Source organism: Cinclus cinclus, chromosome 4 (genome assembly GCF_963662255.1).
Source record: "Cinclus cinclus chromosome 4, bCinCin1.1, whole genome shotgun sequence".
In the NCBI taxonomy this organism is placed as follows: domain Eukaryota; kingdom Metazoa; phylum Chordata; class Aves; order Passeriformes; family Cinclidae; genus Cinclus; species Cinclus cinclus.
In genome coordinates, this window is record NC_085049.1 from 57,538,377 (window position 1) to 57,555,613 (window position 17,237).

Sequence of the window (17,237 nt, forward strand, 5' to 3'; positions counted from 1 at the left end):
GGCTTTCCACAACTCAAGGAATGCTTACTGGCATCAGCTCACTCCTCTGCCTGCTCAGGATGCATTTCTACTTCAAAGGCCTGCTGTGCAACAGAAGAAAGCAAGGCTGTGTGTTGCTACACAAGCTGACTAGATGCCAGTAAGAATGGCCATGCTGGAAAACAACTCTACAGGCTCCTGCCTTCTGTTTTTTCCAGAAATTAAAGTGCTCATTCCTTTTTGCGTCCCCCTTTGCAGAGGTTGAAGGTCTTTCTGACGCCTTTCCTTTAAACTTTGTGTACACTGTGTAGGAGATGCTGGTGCTTGGGGGTGGAAGGAGGTGACAGAGTGGCCAGTTTTCAAAACAGCAAAGCCACAGTGACAGTTGCCTTTGGCTCTCCCAGCCCACCAGCAGCAGGCTTAGTCACATCAGCAGCATCAAAGCTGAGCAGCTCTTTAGAGAAAGGGCATTTGTCCTTTCATCTGGAGACTACAGGATCTCTCCCAGATCCCAGCAGTCTGTTTTTAAATGCTCTTTAAAGAAAAATACCTGTTTGTGGCACCCCCTGCCATTTGAAACAGCCTCTTTGCCTTCCAGCTTTCCTGCAATACCCTCCCCCAGCCATTTAACTGTGTGCAAGGACAAAATGATGTCAAAGTTCACTCTCCAGCAAGGACCATTGCCCAGCTTTCACACCAGGCACAGTATTGAGAAAAGGACCCTTCACAAACATGCCAAAAAGCTTGTATCCTATTTGGGTCCACTCCTTCCCCTTGTTGCGCTCAGCAGGGAGAGCAGGAAGGCAGAAAGCTGCTAATAGCATCTGGAGGAAAGCCCCACAGAGATAAAAAGCTCTTTGCCTTGCTGTTTCCATTCCTTCATGACTTAATTTTTTTGGTTGGGGACAGAAAAGATTATAAAGCTGTAACCTCTAATCCGCTCCTGGGCAGTCCTTCTCCATCTCTTCCTTTCTCCTCTCTTTCAGCCAGTTCTAATCCTTTATGTCTCTTCTCACAGATAGGAGCTGGAGTCTAATCTCAGACGACAGGTTGGTAATTAGAGCAAGAGATTATCCTGACCCCACATCAAGAAGGTAAGAGGAGAGGAATAATGCAGCACCGTACAAGATCAAACCTTCGATATTCAATGCAGGAACCATCTCCATCTCACTCAGTTTCCTCCTGGCTCCCTTACCCCATGCCCTCTCTTTTGTCCCAGCAGAGCAGGGGAATTCCTGATTCTTTGTATTTCCTGCCCATCTCCCTTCCATCGAGCAAGAACTAAGCTTTTCCAGGATTCATTCAGCACAGAAATGGTCATATTTTCCATTTCCATAGACTCTGACTATGCAGAGACTCAGCAGGTCTGTGGCTACAAAGTGTGGGCAGTAGGGAAAGCACAGATATGGAGGAAGAGGCCCTGCTCAGAAAGTCTGGAGCCATGACACCCTGCCACCCACGAGGAGCTGGGTACCAGGTACACACACACACACACACACACACACACACAGGGCACTTCTACTCCAGCAAGTTGCAGCCAGGGCACAGAGCAGCAGCAGCAAGTCCTCATCTCTACCCAGATGCCCAGCAGTCACTATCTGATCCTCAGTCTGCTCAGAAGGCATACTGATCCCATCCCTTGCACATATCCCAGCACAGATGAGAAGCTCATTCATGTGTCCAGCCCATCTTATCCATTTTTGGACCACACCTTGTCTCTTGTCCTGTGTCACCAGTATTGAGCGAGGACCAAGAAAGTCAATGCAGAGCCCCAAGACCACCACAATGAAGGTGAAATTGGGAGCAGCAAGCTTCTTCAGTGTCCCACTCCCTACAGGTGAACAGGTGTCACCTGGATTCACTGTAGCCGAGGTTCAGGCATCACCAACCAACAGCCTGCAGGCACCAGGAGGTGTCAGGATAGAGGTGGCAGTGGAGTGATCGAAACCTGCTGGGGAGAAAGCAAAGTAAGGTCAGAGGACAGTTTTTACCCCAGCACACAGCTAGAAGATGGAAGACCTCTCCTTCACGCCCCAGTCCACATCAGACACCCACCCTGCACCACAGAGCTCAGGACTGGTTGTTCACTCCAAGACGTCTTTTCTCAGCAAAGCCTCCCTCTGATACCCAAATCCAGCTCTAGCACATGGAGCCCAAGCCCACAGCTCACCCTGATCATGGGCAGGGAGATGTGCACTGCACCAGCCCCTGCTATGTGGTTCTGTCTGATGCTCTTTTCATCACCTAGCTGCTTCCCACCCCTGCTATCTCCAGCCAGGATCTTCACATTCAAGCTCTGCAAATAACAACTTTAGGTTTGTTCACTCAAAGAGGAGAAGGTAAATCAAAGAACAGTTTTGTTTGCAGTCAGCCTGAAGTGAACCTTTTTCTTTTTTCCCTTCAGTTTTCTCAGCAAAGCATAAAATGAAAAAACACGCAGTTTCCTTTCCTGAGTTTAAAAGAACATTTCTGTTCCTGTCTGAGGTAAAAGGTTAGCTTGTTCAGCCTCAAAATGGGAAATAAACAGCAATACTTTTGGCTTAGGCATTGTCCAAATAAAATGTTTTGAATGCTTCATTACTTCCCACTCACCCAAAAATGTTTGCAAAGTTTATAAGGATTCACAAACAGGTTAATGCTGGGGTGCCCCTCACCCAATAAAGCCATGGCCATGTGACTGTAAGGTTTCTGTCTCTCCCTCTAGCCCTCCTGCACCCCGTTGGGCTGCCTCCCCCTCCCAGCCTGTTGTCTGAGGGCTCACACATCAGCAGCACCCAGGGCACTCATGCCCCGTACCTTGAGGGATCCTCCTGAGGCGAGAAGGGGCCATTGAGCTCAATGACATTGAGTTTGTTCTCAAGCACACCATAGCTGAGGGTGACCTACAAAGTGGTGAGAAAGGAGTAGAAAGAATGAGATGAGCTCAGGAGCAAGGAATTTGCTGTGGATGACAAAAATTCCCATTGTAGTTCTTTCTCTGCTGGCTTAGCCTCTGCCTTCCACATCTCTCCTGCCTTCCTTCCCATGATGGTCCACCCTACTAGTCCGTTGCAAGGCAGACACAGTGTCATGTCTAAGGCCCTTTCCAAATCAATCATCATTTCTGCTTGTCCTTGTGCCACATTCTCCCAGGGATGCCCTCAATCCTCCCATCACTCCCCATTCATGTGCTCCCCACCACTGATCCCAGGGCACCGTGACTGGCAGCTGTGCTGCAGGCAACATCTGCTCCCTATTTCAAACAGGCATTTGTCAGGAAAGCCTCCCCAGAAGAGCAGATGATTGATTCAGTGCACATCAGTGCCATCAGTGGAACAACGTGTCTGTAACCTCCCTTCCACTTCTCCTTCCTCACACACCTCCCTCTTGCTTCCCTTCCCCTCCTCACCTGCTGCGTGAGCTGAGAGGTGGGGATGAGCTGCAGGTTCTCCAAGTGGGAGTGGAAGAGTGCACTGGGAATCAGCTGCCCACCGACTTTGCACTCAATGATGTAACCCACGGTGCAGTCGTCCGGCAGGCGGATGAGCTCGGAAGTGCTCAGGAAGTTCCTGCCACTGGAAGAGAGTAGGGCTGCATGGGTTAGGAAAAGAGTAGGGGCAGATGTAGGCATCCACTTGGGCAGGAGATTATTGAAAACCAGAGTAAACCCTGTAACTAGGGAAGAAATCCATGAGTTCCACCTGCAAATACTCGGGAACGGGCTTGCTCTTTCACCATTCCCAGCCATGCTGTCCCTGCTACATAATCCAGGTCCTTGGTAAGATGAAGCAGAGAGCTGACAGACTTCACTGAGGCACTTCTCCATGTGTTTGGTGAAGTGCACTGAGCCCCTGAGGGTTCAGACAAGTCACCACAGGAGAAACAGTGGGAGCACATGGCCAGGTCCAGACGGAAGAAAAAACAGGACATGTAGCTTGGATAAGTCATCTATTGTAATGTAACACCACACATTTGGCCACCTTTTGATGACAGGCTAAACCAAATTTTAAGGCTTCTAGAACTGGAATTACTTAACACAATATGAAGCACTGTCTACTACAACAACCCCCAGCAAACTGAAATGTGTTTTAAGCATTTTTTAAAACAGTGGTGGCAGACTTTATGCCAGGTTAGGCATTATCTATCTGTGCCACTTTTGCTTCACCCTAGATCACAGATCATCCTCTTGACAGGGTCTACCATAAAATACATATCATGGGCTTTAGCTAAAGCAGCCATCTGGTGGGGATCAGATCTGTCCTTCTGGGTATGCTCAGATGTGGTTAAGGTTGGCATAGCCAATGCTTACGAGCGTGCTTGCCTGTGGTATAACCTAGGGCATCATGGAATACATCATATTGTTCTAAGATGGGATCACATGACCTTGGGACCTACCTCTGCTCTCCATGCATCAAGCTGAGGAAATGACAGTGGACACCTAAGAAGCCAAAGAGCGTTTGGTGTGAGGGAATAGAAAATGAGCTCTGGAGGGAGGTCAGAAAGCTGGAAAGAGGCAGATGAAGGGGAGATGAGGTAGGCAGACAGAAAAAGAGTCTAAGCTGAAAGGGATGGGAAGGAGTGTGGGTAGTAACCAAGAGCCTTAAGGAGATGGGGAGAGAGGAGTACATCAACCTGTGACCATGTTTACTGATGTGCTTGCTCTTTCCAGTTTTCAATCATCTGGCAGACCCACCCACTACATCCTTCCTCCAGTCTCACATCTTGCAGACATGCAGCACACGGCACTCTGCACCTTTGCAAACAGCACGTGCACAAATCCAGGTCTGGCACTGCCAGGAATTAATGTGCAGCTATGTTGCTCATCCCCAAAGGCTCCCACACTCCCCAGTTCACCTGGCCCAGGGCACCATCTTCCTTGCCAGCTTGCGGCTGATGCAGAACCCAGCCCCTCCCGTGGCAAACCAGAAGCGCACGGATTTCTGGAGAGAAACACCAGAGAAAAATCAATGGCAGAGGCTCAGACAATACCATACTCCCCGAGGTGGGAATGCTGGAATTCCAGCTTTGATGCCAGGACAAACACAGCCCTACTGTCACCCCAGCCCCCTGACTGCTGTCCAGAAGAAGGACTTGCTAGCAGTACAGCATGGATTTTCACTTCCTCATAACTGGAACAGCCAGTTGCTCCTGCTGGCAGAAACAGGTGGGGCACTTAGGACAGCCTTATGTCCTGTCAGACACGTACCCAAAGGCAGAGCAGCAACGTGGAACTTTGCCCCTTGGATGATCAGATTTAGTCAACACCTACAGCCATGTTCAGACAAGATGGCTAGTTTTCAGCTGTTGCCATTGCTCCTGGGATGTCTCTCCTTGCAATACTCTGCTGGCTTTGACTGGGGTAGAGTTAACTTTTTCCACAGTGGCTGGTGTGGGGCTGTGTTTTGGATTTGTGCTGAATACGGCATTGGTACTATAGAGATGCTTTTGTTATTGCTAGGCAGGGTTTACACACAGCTAAGGCCTTTTTGGATTTTCATACTGACCCACTGCTGAGGAAACTGGAGGTGCAGGGGAGGGTGGGAGGAAACACAGCTGGGACAGGTGACCCCAACCGACCAAAGGGATTTTTCCAGCCCCTATGACATCCTGCTTAGTATATAAACTGCAGGGAGGAGGAGGAAGAGGGGGGACATTTGGAATGATAGTGTTTGTCTTCCCAAGTCACCATTACACGTGATGGGGCCCTGCTCTCCCAGAGGTGGCTGAACACCTGCTTGCCCTTGGGAAGCAGTGATTCAATTGCTTGTTTTACTTTGCTTGTGTACATGGCTTTTGCTTTCCCTGCCTTTATCTCAACCCAGGTTTTCTACCTTTTGTCCTTTCAATTTTCCCCCCACTCCCTCTGGTGGGAGAGTGAGGAGAGGCTGCATGGGGCTTTGCTGCTTGCTGGGGTTAAACCACAACAAATGTGAGCCAGAGCACCAGAACAACCCCCTGCCCCCACAGCACCACCAGAGGCTGTACCGTCTGGTTGTTTGGCAGCATTTCTGAGGCCCTGATGGGTCGGTTCAGGCTGGGTTTGCCCAGGTAAACATCCCACGTCTCTGCGTAGGAGGACAAGAGCTCCAGGAGCGCCCGAGGGTTCAGGTAGTTGTCATCATCCAAGTGGCAAAACCAGCTGGGGCAGACAGGAAGACACAAGAAGTTTGCAGTAAGGAGGGGGCCTCTGGCTCTCAGAGGTGCCCCCATGGCAGCCCTGCCTCACCTCAGGCCGCTGGCCAGGAAGGCGTCGAACTCTGCAGCCATCTTGCAAGACAGGGCCAGGTGGCTGTGCTCGGCCGAGCAGTTGGTGAAGATCACACGGCCACCTGCCAGAGGAGGGAAAGCTCAGAGCCAGCCCACTTTTCACAGTCACAGGAAGGACATCTGGGCAGGAGGGAAGGGGGTTTGTTCACAGACAGTCTTCTCATGGCCCCCCAGAAAGCACCCAAGCCCACGGTGACACGGGTTCCACTCCTCCTCCTACCTTTTGGACAAAGCCAAGCAATTTGGCCAAGACTAGAGAGCCTGCCATCCACACTTCCACTCTGCCCACTGCCAACCACGACGCAGAGGTTGAGGGGCTCTGTCATGTGCTGCTTCTACCCGTGGATGCTTTAAAGCAGACAGCACCCTGCCTCCAGTGGGCTGCATGCCCTGTGGTAAGCCAACAACACCAAACCATCACCACGGGACACGGCAAGGGACACGTTCCAACGGTGCAGTGCTGGTGCAGGACAGCCGGACCTCACACCAGACCCCTTCTCAAGGCCAGGGCGGTTCAGGGGCTGAAGGAGGAGTAGAAAGGTGTTGTCATAGGACAGGTCATTACCCATTCTCCTTTCCAAGGCACCATCCTCTTCATCAGTGAAGATGTAGGTCTGGGGAAACAAGGAAAAGAGATTGCTCTCAGGGATGGAGCTGGTGCTGCTCACAGCTGCCCACTTCTTCCTCCCACAGCTGGACACACTCGACATGGTTACCCCACTCCATCCTCTGCTGCTGTACCCACTCCAAGGCAGCAGATGAACAGAAGGATGGCTGTGCTCCCCCTTCCTGCAGGGCACAACCACCAGTGATTGTGTGGCTTCATTTTCACCGCCATCCCACTGCCTTGGGAACAGGGGACCCACGACACTGAGTGATGGGGCGAGGCAGCCCTGGATTAGGTGTCAGTGGCAGAAAAATTAAAGCATTGTGGTTAAATGATGCTTGGGTTAAAAGAACATCTGCTTTGTGTGTGAAATGTGCACAGTCCCCTGCCACTTTCTGCCCCCTCCTCCTCCTCCTCTTTCCCCACTCCCAGGCTTCTCTAATCCCCCTTGCTGCCATTATGTGGCACATCTCCCCCTCTTCAGAGCCAGGCAAGGATCAGGGCTGGTGGAGAAAAGCTTTCCTCAGGCAGAAAATAAGCTTTCATGAAATGAAAAAGGAGTCACGAGCCGTAAACAGTCTCCCCACCAGCTGCCCACAGGCTGGTTAAACACAGCACCTGCGCAGGCACAAAGGGAACAAGGCAGGCAGACAGCAGCTCCAGGAGCCATCACTGCTCCCAAAGGCTCTGGCAGGGAGACATGAGTCTCTAAATCTCCCCACAGCCACCCAGCATTTGGGAGATATATCTAGAGGACATAGCAGGAGAAATGTTGTGTAGCTGTAAATATGGTGATGGAGGACCCTCAGAGATCACCTGGCTCAAGCAGAGACAGCAGGATTGGTTTCATGATCTCAGGTGGATGAGCTACAGGGCTTGGTGAATTACCCTCCAAGAGCTGAGCACACATTCCTTCCTTGCCCCACCAGTAAAATCTCATCACTAAAACCACTTTCCATGGGATCATGTGACAAGAAGCAATTAGCCAAGTCCCAGGTAAAGGAACTGCTCTGGGTCAGGGGACCATATCACAACCTTCAGGCAAAGCAAGTATTGTCAGCAGCATGGGATTTCCCTTACCAGCCTGTCACAGTTAGAAATTTCCACTATGGCAAATATTTTCATTTTAAGAAAAACAAAATCTGAAACAGTTAAAACTTTCTGACATTAAAAAAAACCCCACAAAAATAACAACAAAAAAAAAACTCAAACAAAAAAAAACCTGTTGCTGGAAATTACTTGCTTACAGATATAAAACCAACTAGATATCACGTGTCTAACAAACATCACATTTGGTTGACTTAAAATAGAAATCTGCGTCTTTTTCCAAATTTTCTACTTGTAAAAATATTCTGAGGTTCCCAGTTTTCTCTCGATGCAAGATGAGAAATGGGTTTTTTTTCCAGACATCCAACACATTTCTGTGGAACCCAAGCATGAAAGTACAGTCACCATAGGCAACACCAGACTGTCCAAAATAACTGGAAAAAGGGAAATATGAGTGTGGGGACTAGGCGAGTCTGATTTTTCTGGCATTTTCAAACTCTGATCTCCATGGCACACCTGGCTGTGCTCGAGAAATGCAAAAGAAGATCACAATGACACATGCAACTGCCTCCATCCTCATCTCTCCATCCCTCACATCCCTGAGGGTGGGAAACCTGGAACAGCAGCTGCTGCCAGAGATGAAGCAAAGAAAATATTCCTCCATTCTGGAGTGGAGAAAATGTCTGTGTAGGAAAGGATGTCTGCTGGAGAGCAGTGCAAGCAGTGCTATGGAGCCACTGTGTCAAACAGCTTCTTCTGGCAGCTATTCATGAATGTAAGAGCCCTGGGAATGGATAAACACTAGACTTTGAGACCTCCTCACTCTGAACAGGGGAAATAGCCAAACAATAAAAACCTAGGAAAAGGAATAAAGATGTGGAACCTGACAATCCAGGGCCACGTTGATCGCCTATGTTCCCAGGGTATCTCTTCTCTATGAAGAAACCCACCCCAAAATGCAAACACATCAGCAGGATTACTGTTGTGTCCTGTACAGAGAACAGATTCAAAATCTGTGGTGCATTTGCATCACTGAAAATCTGAAAGCCAGTTCAGGGTGGGCCATTCAAAGGTTTCATTTCAATGGGCTGGGTGTGTGGGATCCTAAAAGGAGGGGAAGTGCTAGAAATAGTTCCTGTTACCAAACCACACCAGAAAGCTGGACTTACCTCCATCAAAACTACTGGGGCCAGGAGTGTAAGTCACTCTAAGATTCTTCCCAGCTAAACAATCATCAGAACCTACACTTCTATTTAGACTGAGCTTCTGCTGAGGAAAAGGCCTTTCACTAAAATGACTTTCACATCAATCTCCAGTGGGAAGTTTGTCATGGATCAGTTCTCAAGAGGCAGAGCAGTGCCCATCTCGCACTCCCTGATCTCTCACCAACTGCATGTCTTCAGACTAAACAGAGCAGTTTCAGAGACAATCTCTCTCTCTCTCTCTCTCTCTCTCTCTCTCACACTTATTTTCTACCCCAACAGAGTCCAACACAGGATTTTTAATTCAGCTCCCATACAGTCTGTCCTAGCCATCAAAACCACAGCTGTTCCTGCCTCCTGTTACAGTCACCTAAGCCTGACCTGGAAGGTCTGGGTTGCTTCCCCCAGGAGGAAACCATGCAGGCACCCAGCTCTGAAGCCAGGCTTGGCATCAGCAACACAGCCAGCTGCTAAAATTTCCCTGCTGGGTACTGGTGGAGAAAGACTCACTGAATTGGTCTCCAGCCATGCTTAAGGGCAACTGAGACAGTAAGATGCTGGATCAGTCCTAGAAGGCAGCCTCTGCACATCAAGACTTCTGAGACCTGAATTTCTCTGGGACTGGCTCCTAAAGCCTATGTCTCTTTATAAGGACTCAATAATAGGAGGTCTGGTTCACTATTCCTGTCCCCTCAACAATTAAATGTCCTTTGCAAATTGAAAGCTGTCCTTTTTTTGCCAAGTGAGGCTTCCTATGTTGTCAAATTTTCAAAACCAACCCTTTCCTGTACACGTAAAAAAACCCTTAAGCAGGAACATATTTAAAAAAAAAAAGTTTTTGACTTTCATGTACTTCACTTTACCTCCCTTTCTGCTCCCATCCCCCTTTCCTCAAAGCCATTTCATTTAAAAAGCAAGAAAGAAGAAAAACCACAGAAAGTTGAAGAGAGAGGAGGAAAATACCAAGCTTGCAACAGAAATTGATAACACTGAAAAACTCTGATTAAAAATGAGTGACACTCCCATTCTACCCCTTCCTTCCAATTTTCCTGTTCAGCTTGTGTAGCTTTCCAGAGGCTGGCAGCATGGAAAAGTCAACACCTCTTCCAAGGTTTGGATATCACTTGCATGCCAGAGGTGATCAGATGAAACTGGGGAGCGTGTATGTAATTCCTGTCACCAGCAGAATGGCCAGGCACTGATTTGTCAAAGAAAGGAGGACCAGGTGAATTGCTCCTTAAAAAACTCACTGCGAAGGCGCCCATGAGCAATATCCTAATACCAGTGCAGCCACGTGGTTGGGCTTGGTTTCTCCAAGGAACTACTGGACTGGAGCTGGCCAGAGAGAAGAAGTGCATCTGGAAGAGGAAGCAGGGTATCTCAGATGCTGAGAGGGACACACAGCCAGGAGAGGAACTGTGCTTAAAATAGGACATGGCTTCCTGTGACGACCGCAGCAGACCAGGCAGTTGCAGCACCATGAAGTGGAAAACCACCCTCACCCAGAAAGCCCTGCATTGCTTCAGGCACTCTCCTACCCAGTACCTCCGCCCCCGTCCCCCTTCCTTGCTGGGGCCTGAATTTGCCTTATAGGTACCCATCACACACAGGGAAAGGCAAAAAAAACCACCCTTCAGGGCAGCCACAGGATTTCTTCTTTCTTGATGAGCAGCTCTGCGAGGGAGGGAGAAAAGCACCAGAGCTCTGGGGAGTACTCCGGCCCACCAGTAAGCCAGTCTGCACAGCACCACTAATGTGGCACCCCACATCAGTTTCTCTGGCAGGGAGGAAACTTTCCAAACTGTTTTAGCAAAGGATGGAAACATTGGGCCCCCAGTTAAAAAAAAAAAAAAGAAAAACAAAAACAAAAGCAAAATTAAAAATCAAAAATACACCCACATCACTTCAAGATCATGCACACAAAAGCATCTGTACAAGAAAGGAAAGTATGAATTGTGCTGATGTGCTGGGGGTGGGGACAGGGCTAGCTACAGGAGGTTCTCCAGGAGCCTGCTTGCCTTATTCTCTTGCCCACTGCACTGCACTTTTCCAGGGCAATGGGTGCCCAGGCATGCTGACAAAGGACCAGGGGAACCCATCAGCTCCAAACCCAACAAACTCACAGCACTAGAAGGTAGAAAGCCACCATTTCATACAGACACAGGATGGTCTGTGCTTTCAGTCTGGTATCTTCACCAGCCTTTCCTATGAAGCAGCTACAGGTGAAACATTTTGCTGGCTAACAGCTCCCTTTAAATGTGAAGTGAGAAACAGAGAAAAATGAGGCAAAGTACTGAGGGGCACTACAGTGCCCAGCTTCCCCTTCCTCTGGCTTTTATCCCCTTTTCCTGACACCCCATTACTAACAACTTCTCTCCAGTCAGAATCCACACACTCACCTGTTCGCTGGCCTGGGATATCCACGTGTCCAGGAGCAGCTCCATCCTGCTCTGGTGAAACTTCTTGGTTGTCTTCACAGCTATGAAAATGTCCTCAAGCATCAGGCTTCCCTCAGTCCTGTGCACCTCCAGAGGATGGAGTTTGAGGTCCTTCTGCCCCCTGCCACCAGCTCCCTCTGGCTTCTCCGACATCCCCTCCCCGATCCCTGGGTACTGGGCTGCTTCCCGAGCCCCACGGTGCCGCATGGAGAGGAGAGCCACACTGGCAAGGAAGACTGCAGCTCCAGAGATGCCACGGACGAGCCGACGGCCCATGGCTCCCAAATCGATCCCACCGCAGCCAGTATCCTATCGAGCGAGGACAAACTCTGCCTGTACCTCCATGTGACGCTGTCCGCTCTTCTCGAAGCCTCCGAAGGGGCAGGGTTAGTCAAGACCAAGGTCTGAACAGGATGTGGTCAAGAAACAGGGTGGGCAAAGCTGAAGGATCTCAGTGAAGCAGGCGGGATTTTCACAGACTACGAAAGGCTCAATGACCCAGCGAGGCAGGGACACGCGACTGGAAAATACTCCGAGGAGACCACAGGTGGCTGGCACAGCCTGCCAGGAGGAAAGCGAGCATCCCTTGCTCCCCACGGAGATGCTGAGTGTCCCAGGCTGGATGCTGAGATGGTGGCAAAGGAGATCAGAGCCATGAGTGGGAATTCTGGGCCGAAGGCATCAGCTGCCTAGAAGACACCAGCCCACAGAGGAGAGAGCCAGCCCGGCTGCCGCTGCACCTGCTGGTCCCTGCCGCGGCTCCTGGTCCTGCCAGCCCCGGTCCCGCCTCCGGGCACGGGGCGGGGCACAGCCCGCGGGAGGAAGGATGGGGAAGGGCAGCGGCCCGAGTGTCGCCCTGGGTTTACTTCACCCGGGCATCCCCGCTCTGGGACACCTCCGAGGTGACAAAGGGCACATCTGGGAGGACAAACCTGTTGCTCGACTGATTTCCCCGCTTGTCCGTGGCAGTCCAGCCCGATCTCTGCAGCCCGGGTCTTGAGACAGGAGGGGACGGTGACACTGATGTGAAGTTAAGGTGCGGGGTCTTCTGTTCATGTGAAGAACGATTTTCCCCCAGGAGCTCCCTCAGCCCCGAACTTTTCCTATGGACACCAGTCTGAATTGCTGCCCCTGCCTTTTAGTCCCAGCTTTTGATTCCAAAGCAGGATCGTGTGTTCCCTGCTGTCCCTCCCACCACCACACCCCAGAGTCTCAAGCGGGGTTGTGACCCCCACTTCTGACACCCAGCTCCCTAAACCATGACTCTGCTCCTGAAGGTCTCTTTTCCTCTGCCTCCAGCCCTGCAATCTCCTCCCTTTGCCCCATCTCACATCCCCACCAGGATGTCCAAGGACATTCTGCTGCCCAGGTGGCTGCAGAACCAGTGACACTCACAGGAAGAGGTACACCAGCACCCAAAAGTGTGAGGAGCGGTCTACTGCCTCCCTTTCAGTTGTAGAATCACAGAATGTCTTGGGGTGGAAAGAGATTCAAAGGTCATCCAGTTTCCAAGCCCACTGCCATGGACAGGGCACCTTCCACTAGACCTGGTTGCTCAGAGCCCCATCAAACCTGGCCTTGAACATTTCTGGGGGAGCACGGGGGGTGTGTGCAATGTCACTGCTGAGTTTATATCCCACCCAGGTCCTTGCCCCCTGTAGCAGGGCTCAGCTCAGCAATTTGTCCCTTGTGGCTTTCGTGCTGTCCAAGATGACTTCCCTGGGCAAGGAAAGGGGATGTCCTCTCTCTTTGGAAAACGTCAGAGACCTGCAGTTACAGCAGCAAAGTGGCACCTCCAGCTCTTTCCTCACCCCCCACCTTCACCCCTGGTCTCCCCTGAGCTACCTTCACATCCAGCCCTCTGGTTGCCAGCAAGGGATAGGGATATCAGAGACCCTCGAAAGGTGTGAGAGCCCCTCCCAAGGACAAAGACCACCATGGAAGGGAAATTTTGGTGTCAGCATCACAGATTGCTTTTGCTGGTTCAGTTAGATGTGGGGTAGGTGACCATGCAGTCCCCTTCACACTACCTGAATGCCACTTTACAGAGGGGCCAGAGGGATACAGAGAGACAGCCAGCCCATGAGGAGGGATGACATCCACATCCCCATCTCAGCTTCCCTGTGCAGCAAGTATGGGGACAGCAGGATGGAAGTGCTCTACATAAGCTGCCGAAATCAGAGCGCCTCCTCAGGGAACTACAAGATGTGGGCATGCAATCTCAGCATACCAAAAAAATAAAAATAAAAAGTAATAAGTTGGGGCCCAGGAGAATTGGTGGGGGCGTGGAATGGTTCCATATGGAAAAAGACACCCCGCCCCATACACGTCAGATCATGGGGCCTTATAAAAGAGGGGCAGGGCAGCCTGCCAGGGTCCCTCTGTTGCACACTCCCACTGTGTGTCCAGCCACAGACACTTCCCTGGCACACAGGGAAGACCTCCCTGCAGGGCTGAACCCCTGTGCTCAGTTTCTCCACATCTCAGACACACTTTCATTCTGCCCCTGTTCCTGGCTACAACTTTTTACTTTTGTATGAAAGAAACCAACTAAATCCACTTCTCTTCCCTCCTCCCCAGGAGATTTGGATTTCTCCAAATCTCAAAGACTCCTGCCTTTCCCTGAAGTAAGAACATCTCCAGAGCATCTCCCATATCCCTTTGGAGAGTCCCTGCAGGTTTTATTTTTAGATCCCTTTGAATACTGATGCTTTCTTACACTGATTTAGGGCACAGGGAGAGTCATTCTCCTTCAGGCCTTACATTACTGCAGGGATGTGAACCTGGTGTGACTGGGATTGCTCACACAGCTGGCCAACACTCCTAAACCAGAAATTAAACTCCCCGAGTGCTCCAGCCACAGGCTAGCAGCCTCAGGCACCTGTAAAGGAAGCTTCTGTAGCTCCAAGGCATCCTGCAGCACCTCCCAGCTCTGGCTTAGGAGATCATTTGGGAGGCACAGGTGGGGCACAGGCACAGCTCCTTAATGATGGCCCCAGAAGACATTACAAATACAATTCAAAGCTACTTCATACAGAGCATGGTGCCAGGAAACTCTGCCGGGGCAGGGGGCCACTGTGGACAGGGCTGGTGACTTCCCGGGGTGATAGGTGTGCCACTTCGACAACCCCCTCCCTGGAGGGAGAAATCTTGCTCTCAGTGACTCTTTACAGGGGTTTGCACAAGGCTGTTACAGCTGGTAATTGGTGCCCAGGGCTGCTAATTGCATTGTGCCTGTTACCTAACCCGTGACTCATTCCTGCAAGCAGGCAGCCACCCCCCTAGGAGGTAAAAAGAAGGTGGGCTGGAGTGTGCAGGGCAGAGAGGGCCATTTATGTTTGCCTTGGAGCCCTCTGCTCCACTCCTCACCCATGTCCAGAACAAGTTACGGCAGGATTTTGAAAGCCTCAGGGGAGAAAAGCTGGATAAAGAGAGAGCCTGGAAGAAGCGTGGGAGCAGGGGAGACTGTTCTGCTGCTGCTGCTGCTTGGGTAGCTGGGCAGTGCCAGCCTGCCTCCCAGCAACCTCCCTTTGCCTCCCTTTTGCTGTGGCTGAGAGCACCCATGGCCCAGGGACGTGCTGGGGGATGTGATTATTTGGGGGGGCAGCGAGGGCTGAGCTGGGCGCACAGCCTGACCAACCCAAGGTGGAGGGGCTGTTTTTAACCCCTTTCAGCCTAGGCCAGAGGACTGGGACTGGTTCCCAGTGCGAGCAGGGACACGAGGAAGTTTCAAGCCCTGAGTCACAGTGCCTCACACACAGTGTTTTCCCCGAATACTCGAGCACTACTTTCCCCCAGCAAAGATGCAAATTCCAGTCTCCAAATCCATGACATGGTGAATAGGAACTTGCTTTGGGACTTGTCTTCTCATCAGCTCAACAAGAATCCTGCTTTGTTTGCCTGCAGGGCAAGCACCCTCCCAGGGGACCGGCTGTGCCTGGATGCTCAGGCTGCATCCCCTGGAGTGGATGCCACTTGGGAGCTTTCATCTGGAGCCCTGTGTATGCCAGCTCCCCCTTCCCTGAGAGAAGAGTTACATGGCTCCTGGGCAGAGAGAGGACTTTGCTCTACATTTTAGTGACTGCAAGTTAAAATCTTAATTTTCTTTCCTTCCCCCTTCACTCTCATCCTCATAAAATACACAGGCAACTAGTTTAGAGCTGGAAATAACACCTCACAGGGGACTCATGAAGATCAGCAAGTTAATCTTTGCTCAGAGCTTCACAACTGCCACCAGCAGTGCCAAACCACAGGGGCAAGGAGGACACAGAAAGGACCTGACTCTGGTGCTGGCTGCCCATCTTCTCCCACTGACCCCAGAATCAGTGGACTCTGCTTGACCTCATGCCCCAATAGTCCCAAGCCTCCCAAAGCCACAGACTTCATTTTCCTGTGACATGCCTCAGGAAATGAAGTAGACCACCTACCACCACAACCACTACCTCTCCACAGTGTGGGTATCCTGGCACCCCTTTCCTATGGCATCTGGTGATGGTGGCTGCATAACAGGATTCAGGACCACACAGCCTAAGTGAGCACTGCTGTGGCTACCCAAAGCCTCCATCTTCCCCCTGCCAGAGTCTGAAACCACTCTTGGCCCCATGTCAGGGTGAGAACCCCACCTTGCAGGGCACTGTCCCCCTTTCTCCTAGCAGCATGGCTGGGCTCAGTCTCCTTGTCCCCCAGGAGGATGAGGTAGCTGGCTTGTCACTTCACATTAATCAGGACATGGAGGGATGCAAAGCTCTAGGGACCCCAGCCAGACAAAATTCAAAACTCAAGTGAGTTTTTCGTCTGACCTTCCTAAAGCGCCCTGACCAACACCAGTGCTGGAAAGAGGCAAGGGACTGAAAACCAGGGGCCAAATAGAAAAAGGAGGGGACTTAGTCTGTGGCACACACAGGCACACACCTGTCCTCACCCCACACTTCTTGCTGCCCTACAGCAACAACAGCAGTGCTCCCTCCTTCCCCTGGAGGGCTGGGCAGTTGGGTCTCACCTAAAGGAGGAGGAAAATATCCCGTTGTGCATGACCCATACCTTCCCAGTAACACACAAGCCCACAGGCTGCCACCTATTCCCATTATGAATGGCATTTAATCCTCTTTTACAGGCGGTTTGCGAATGAAAGGCTCCATTAATAATTTACAAGCAATAAAGAGTACAGCTCCTGTAAAATGAGGGTTTGTTGCAACCTTAGTGTCACTCCAGCCACAGTGGGTCACAGGTATAAGAGCCATGCTCCCTGTGCCTTGGGGCCAGAGGCGAGGTAGATGGGAAGAGAGGACCCAGAGCACACAGTGCCACCAGGCAGAGGAGATGGTGGTGACAGGAGAAGAGCTTCAAATGTGTGTGAGAAATGCTCCTATGCTGCCTGATCCCACACAGTTCCCCTACATTTCCTGTCTGTCAGTCTGACCACGTACAAGGGCAGCCCAAGGTGGCAGGGAGCAGCCCACAGGGGTGGTTTCCACCATGATGGTGGAAGACATCTTTCCAATGACGTACAGGAAGCTCAGACAGGGGAGCACTATCTGTTACTTCCTGGCTCTTGGTGGCCCTCAAGGGGATGAGAAAAGCCACCCTGGGGGACTTTAGCTACCAGCATCCCCCCAGGCAGGAAGAGCACACTGCCTGGAGGGGCTTGGGAAGGCAGGGACCTCTGAGAGCAGCTCTTGGGGACAGGAGGTGGCAGTGGCCACTCTGCTACCCCTCCAC

At 51.1% G+C, this 17,237-nt stretch overlaps 1 protein-coding gene across 1 annotated transcript; it reads right to left on the reverse strand.

Annotated features, from left to right (window-relative positions):
- Positions 1–1,824: 1,824 nt before the first annotated feature.
- Positions 1,825–11,795, reverse strand: MFNG (MFNG O-fucosylpeptide 3-beta-N-acetylglucosaminyltransferase). The gene is made up of 8 exons (XM_062491316.1): positions 11,481–11,795; positions 6,791–6,839; positions 6,185–6,287; positions 5,944–6,097; positions 4,813–4,898; positions 3,368–3,533; positions 2,776–2,861; positions 1,825–1,927 (listed from the first exon to the last, which is right to left on the reverse strand). The coding sequence occupies exons 1-8, from the start codon at positions 11,793–11,795 to the stop codon at positions 1,861–1,863; spliced, it is 1,026 nt and encodes a 341-aa protein (XP_062347300.1). The 3' UTR covers positions 1,825–1,860.
- Positions 11,796–17,237: the final 5,442 nt, after the last annotated feature.

Bases quoted from the DNA above. Each gene is read 5' to 3' on its own strand.
- MFNG (XM_062491316.1), bottom strand. From the start codon at position 11,795: ATGGGCCGTCGGCTCGTCCGTGGCATCTCTGGAGCTGCAGTCTTCCTT. The intron at 4,899-5,943 runs GTACAGCCTCTG...GTTTCTCTCCAG, and splicing joins TGCTGCCAAACAACCAGACG to AAATCCGTGCGCTTCTGGTT. The intron at 1,928-2,775 runs GTACGGGGCATG...TCTCCCCAGCAG, and splicing joins CCTCAGGAGGATCCCTCAAG to GTTTCGATCACTCCACTGCC.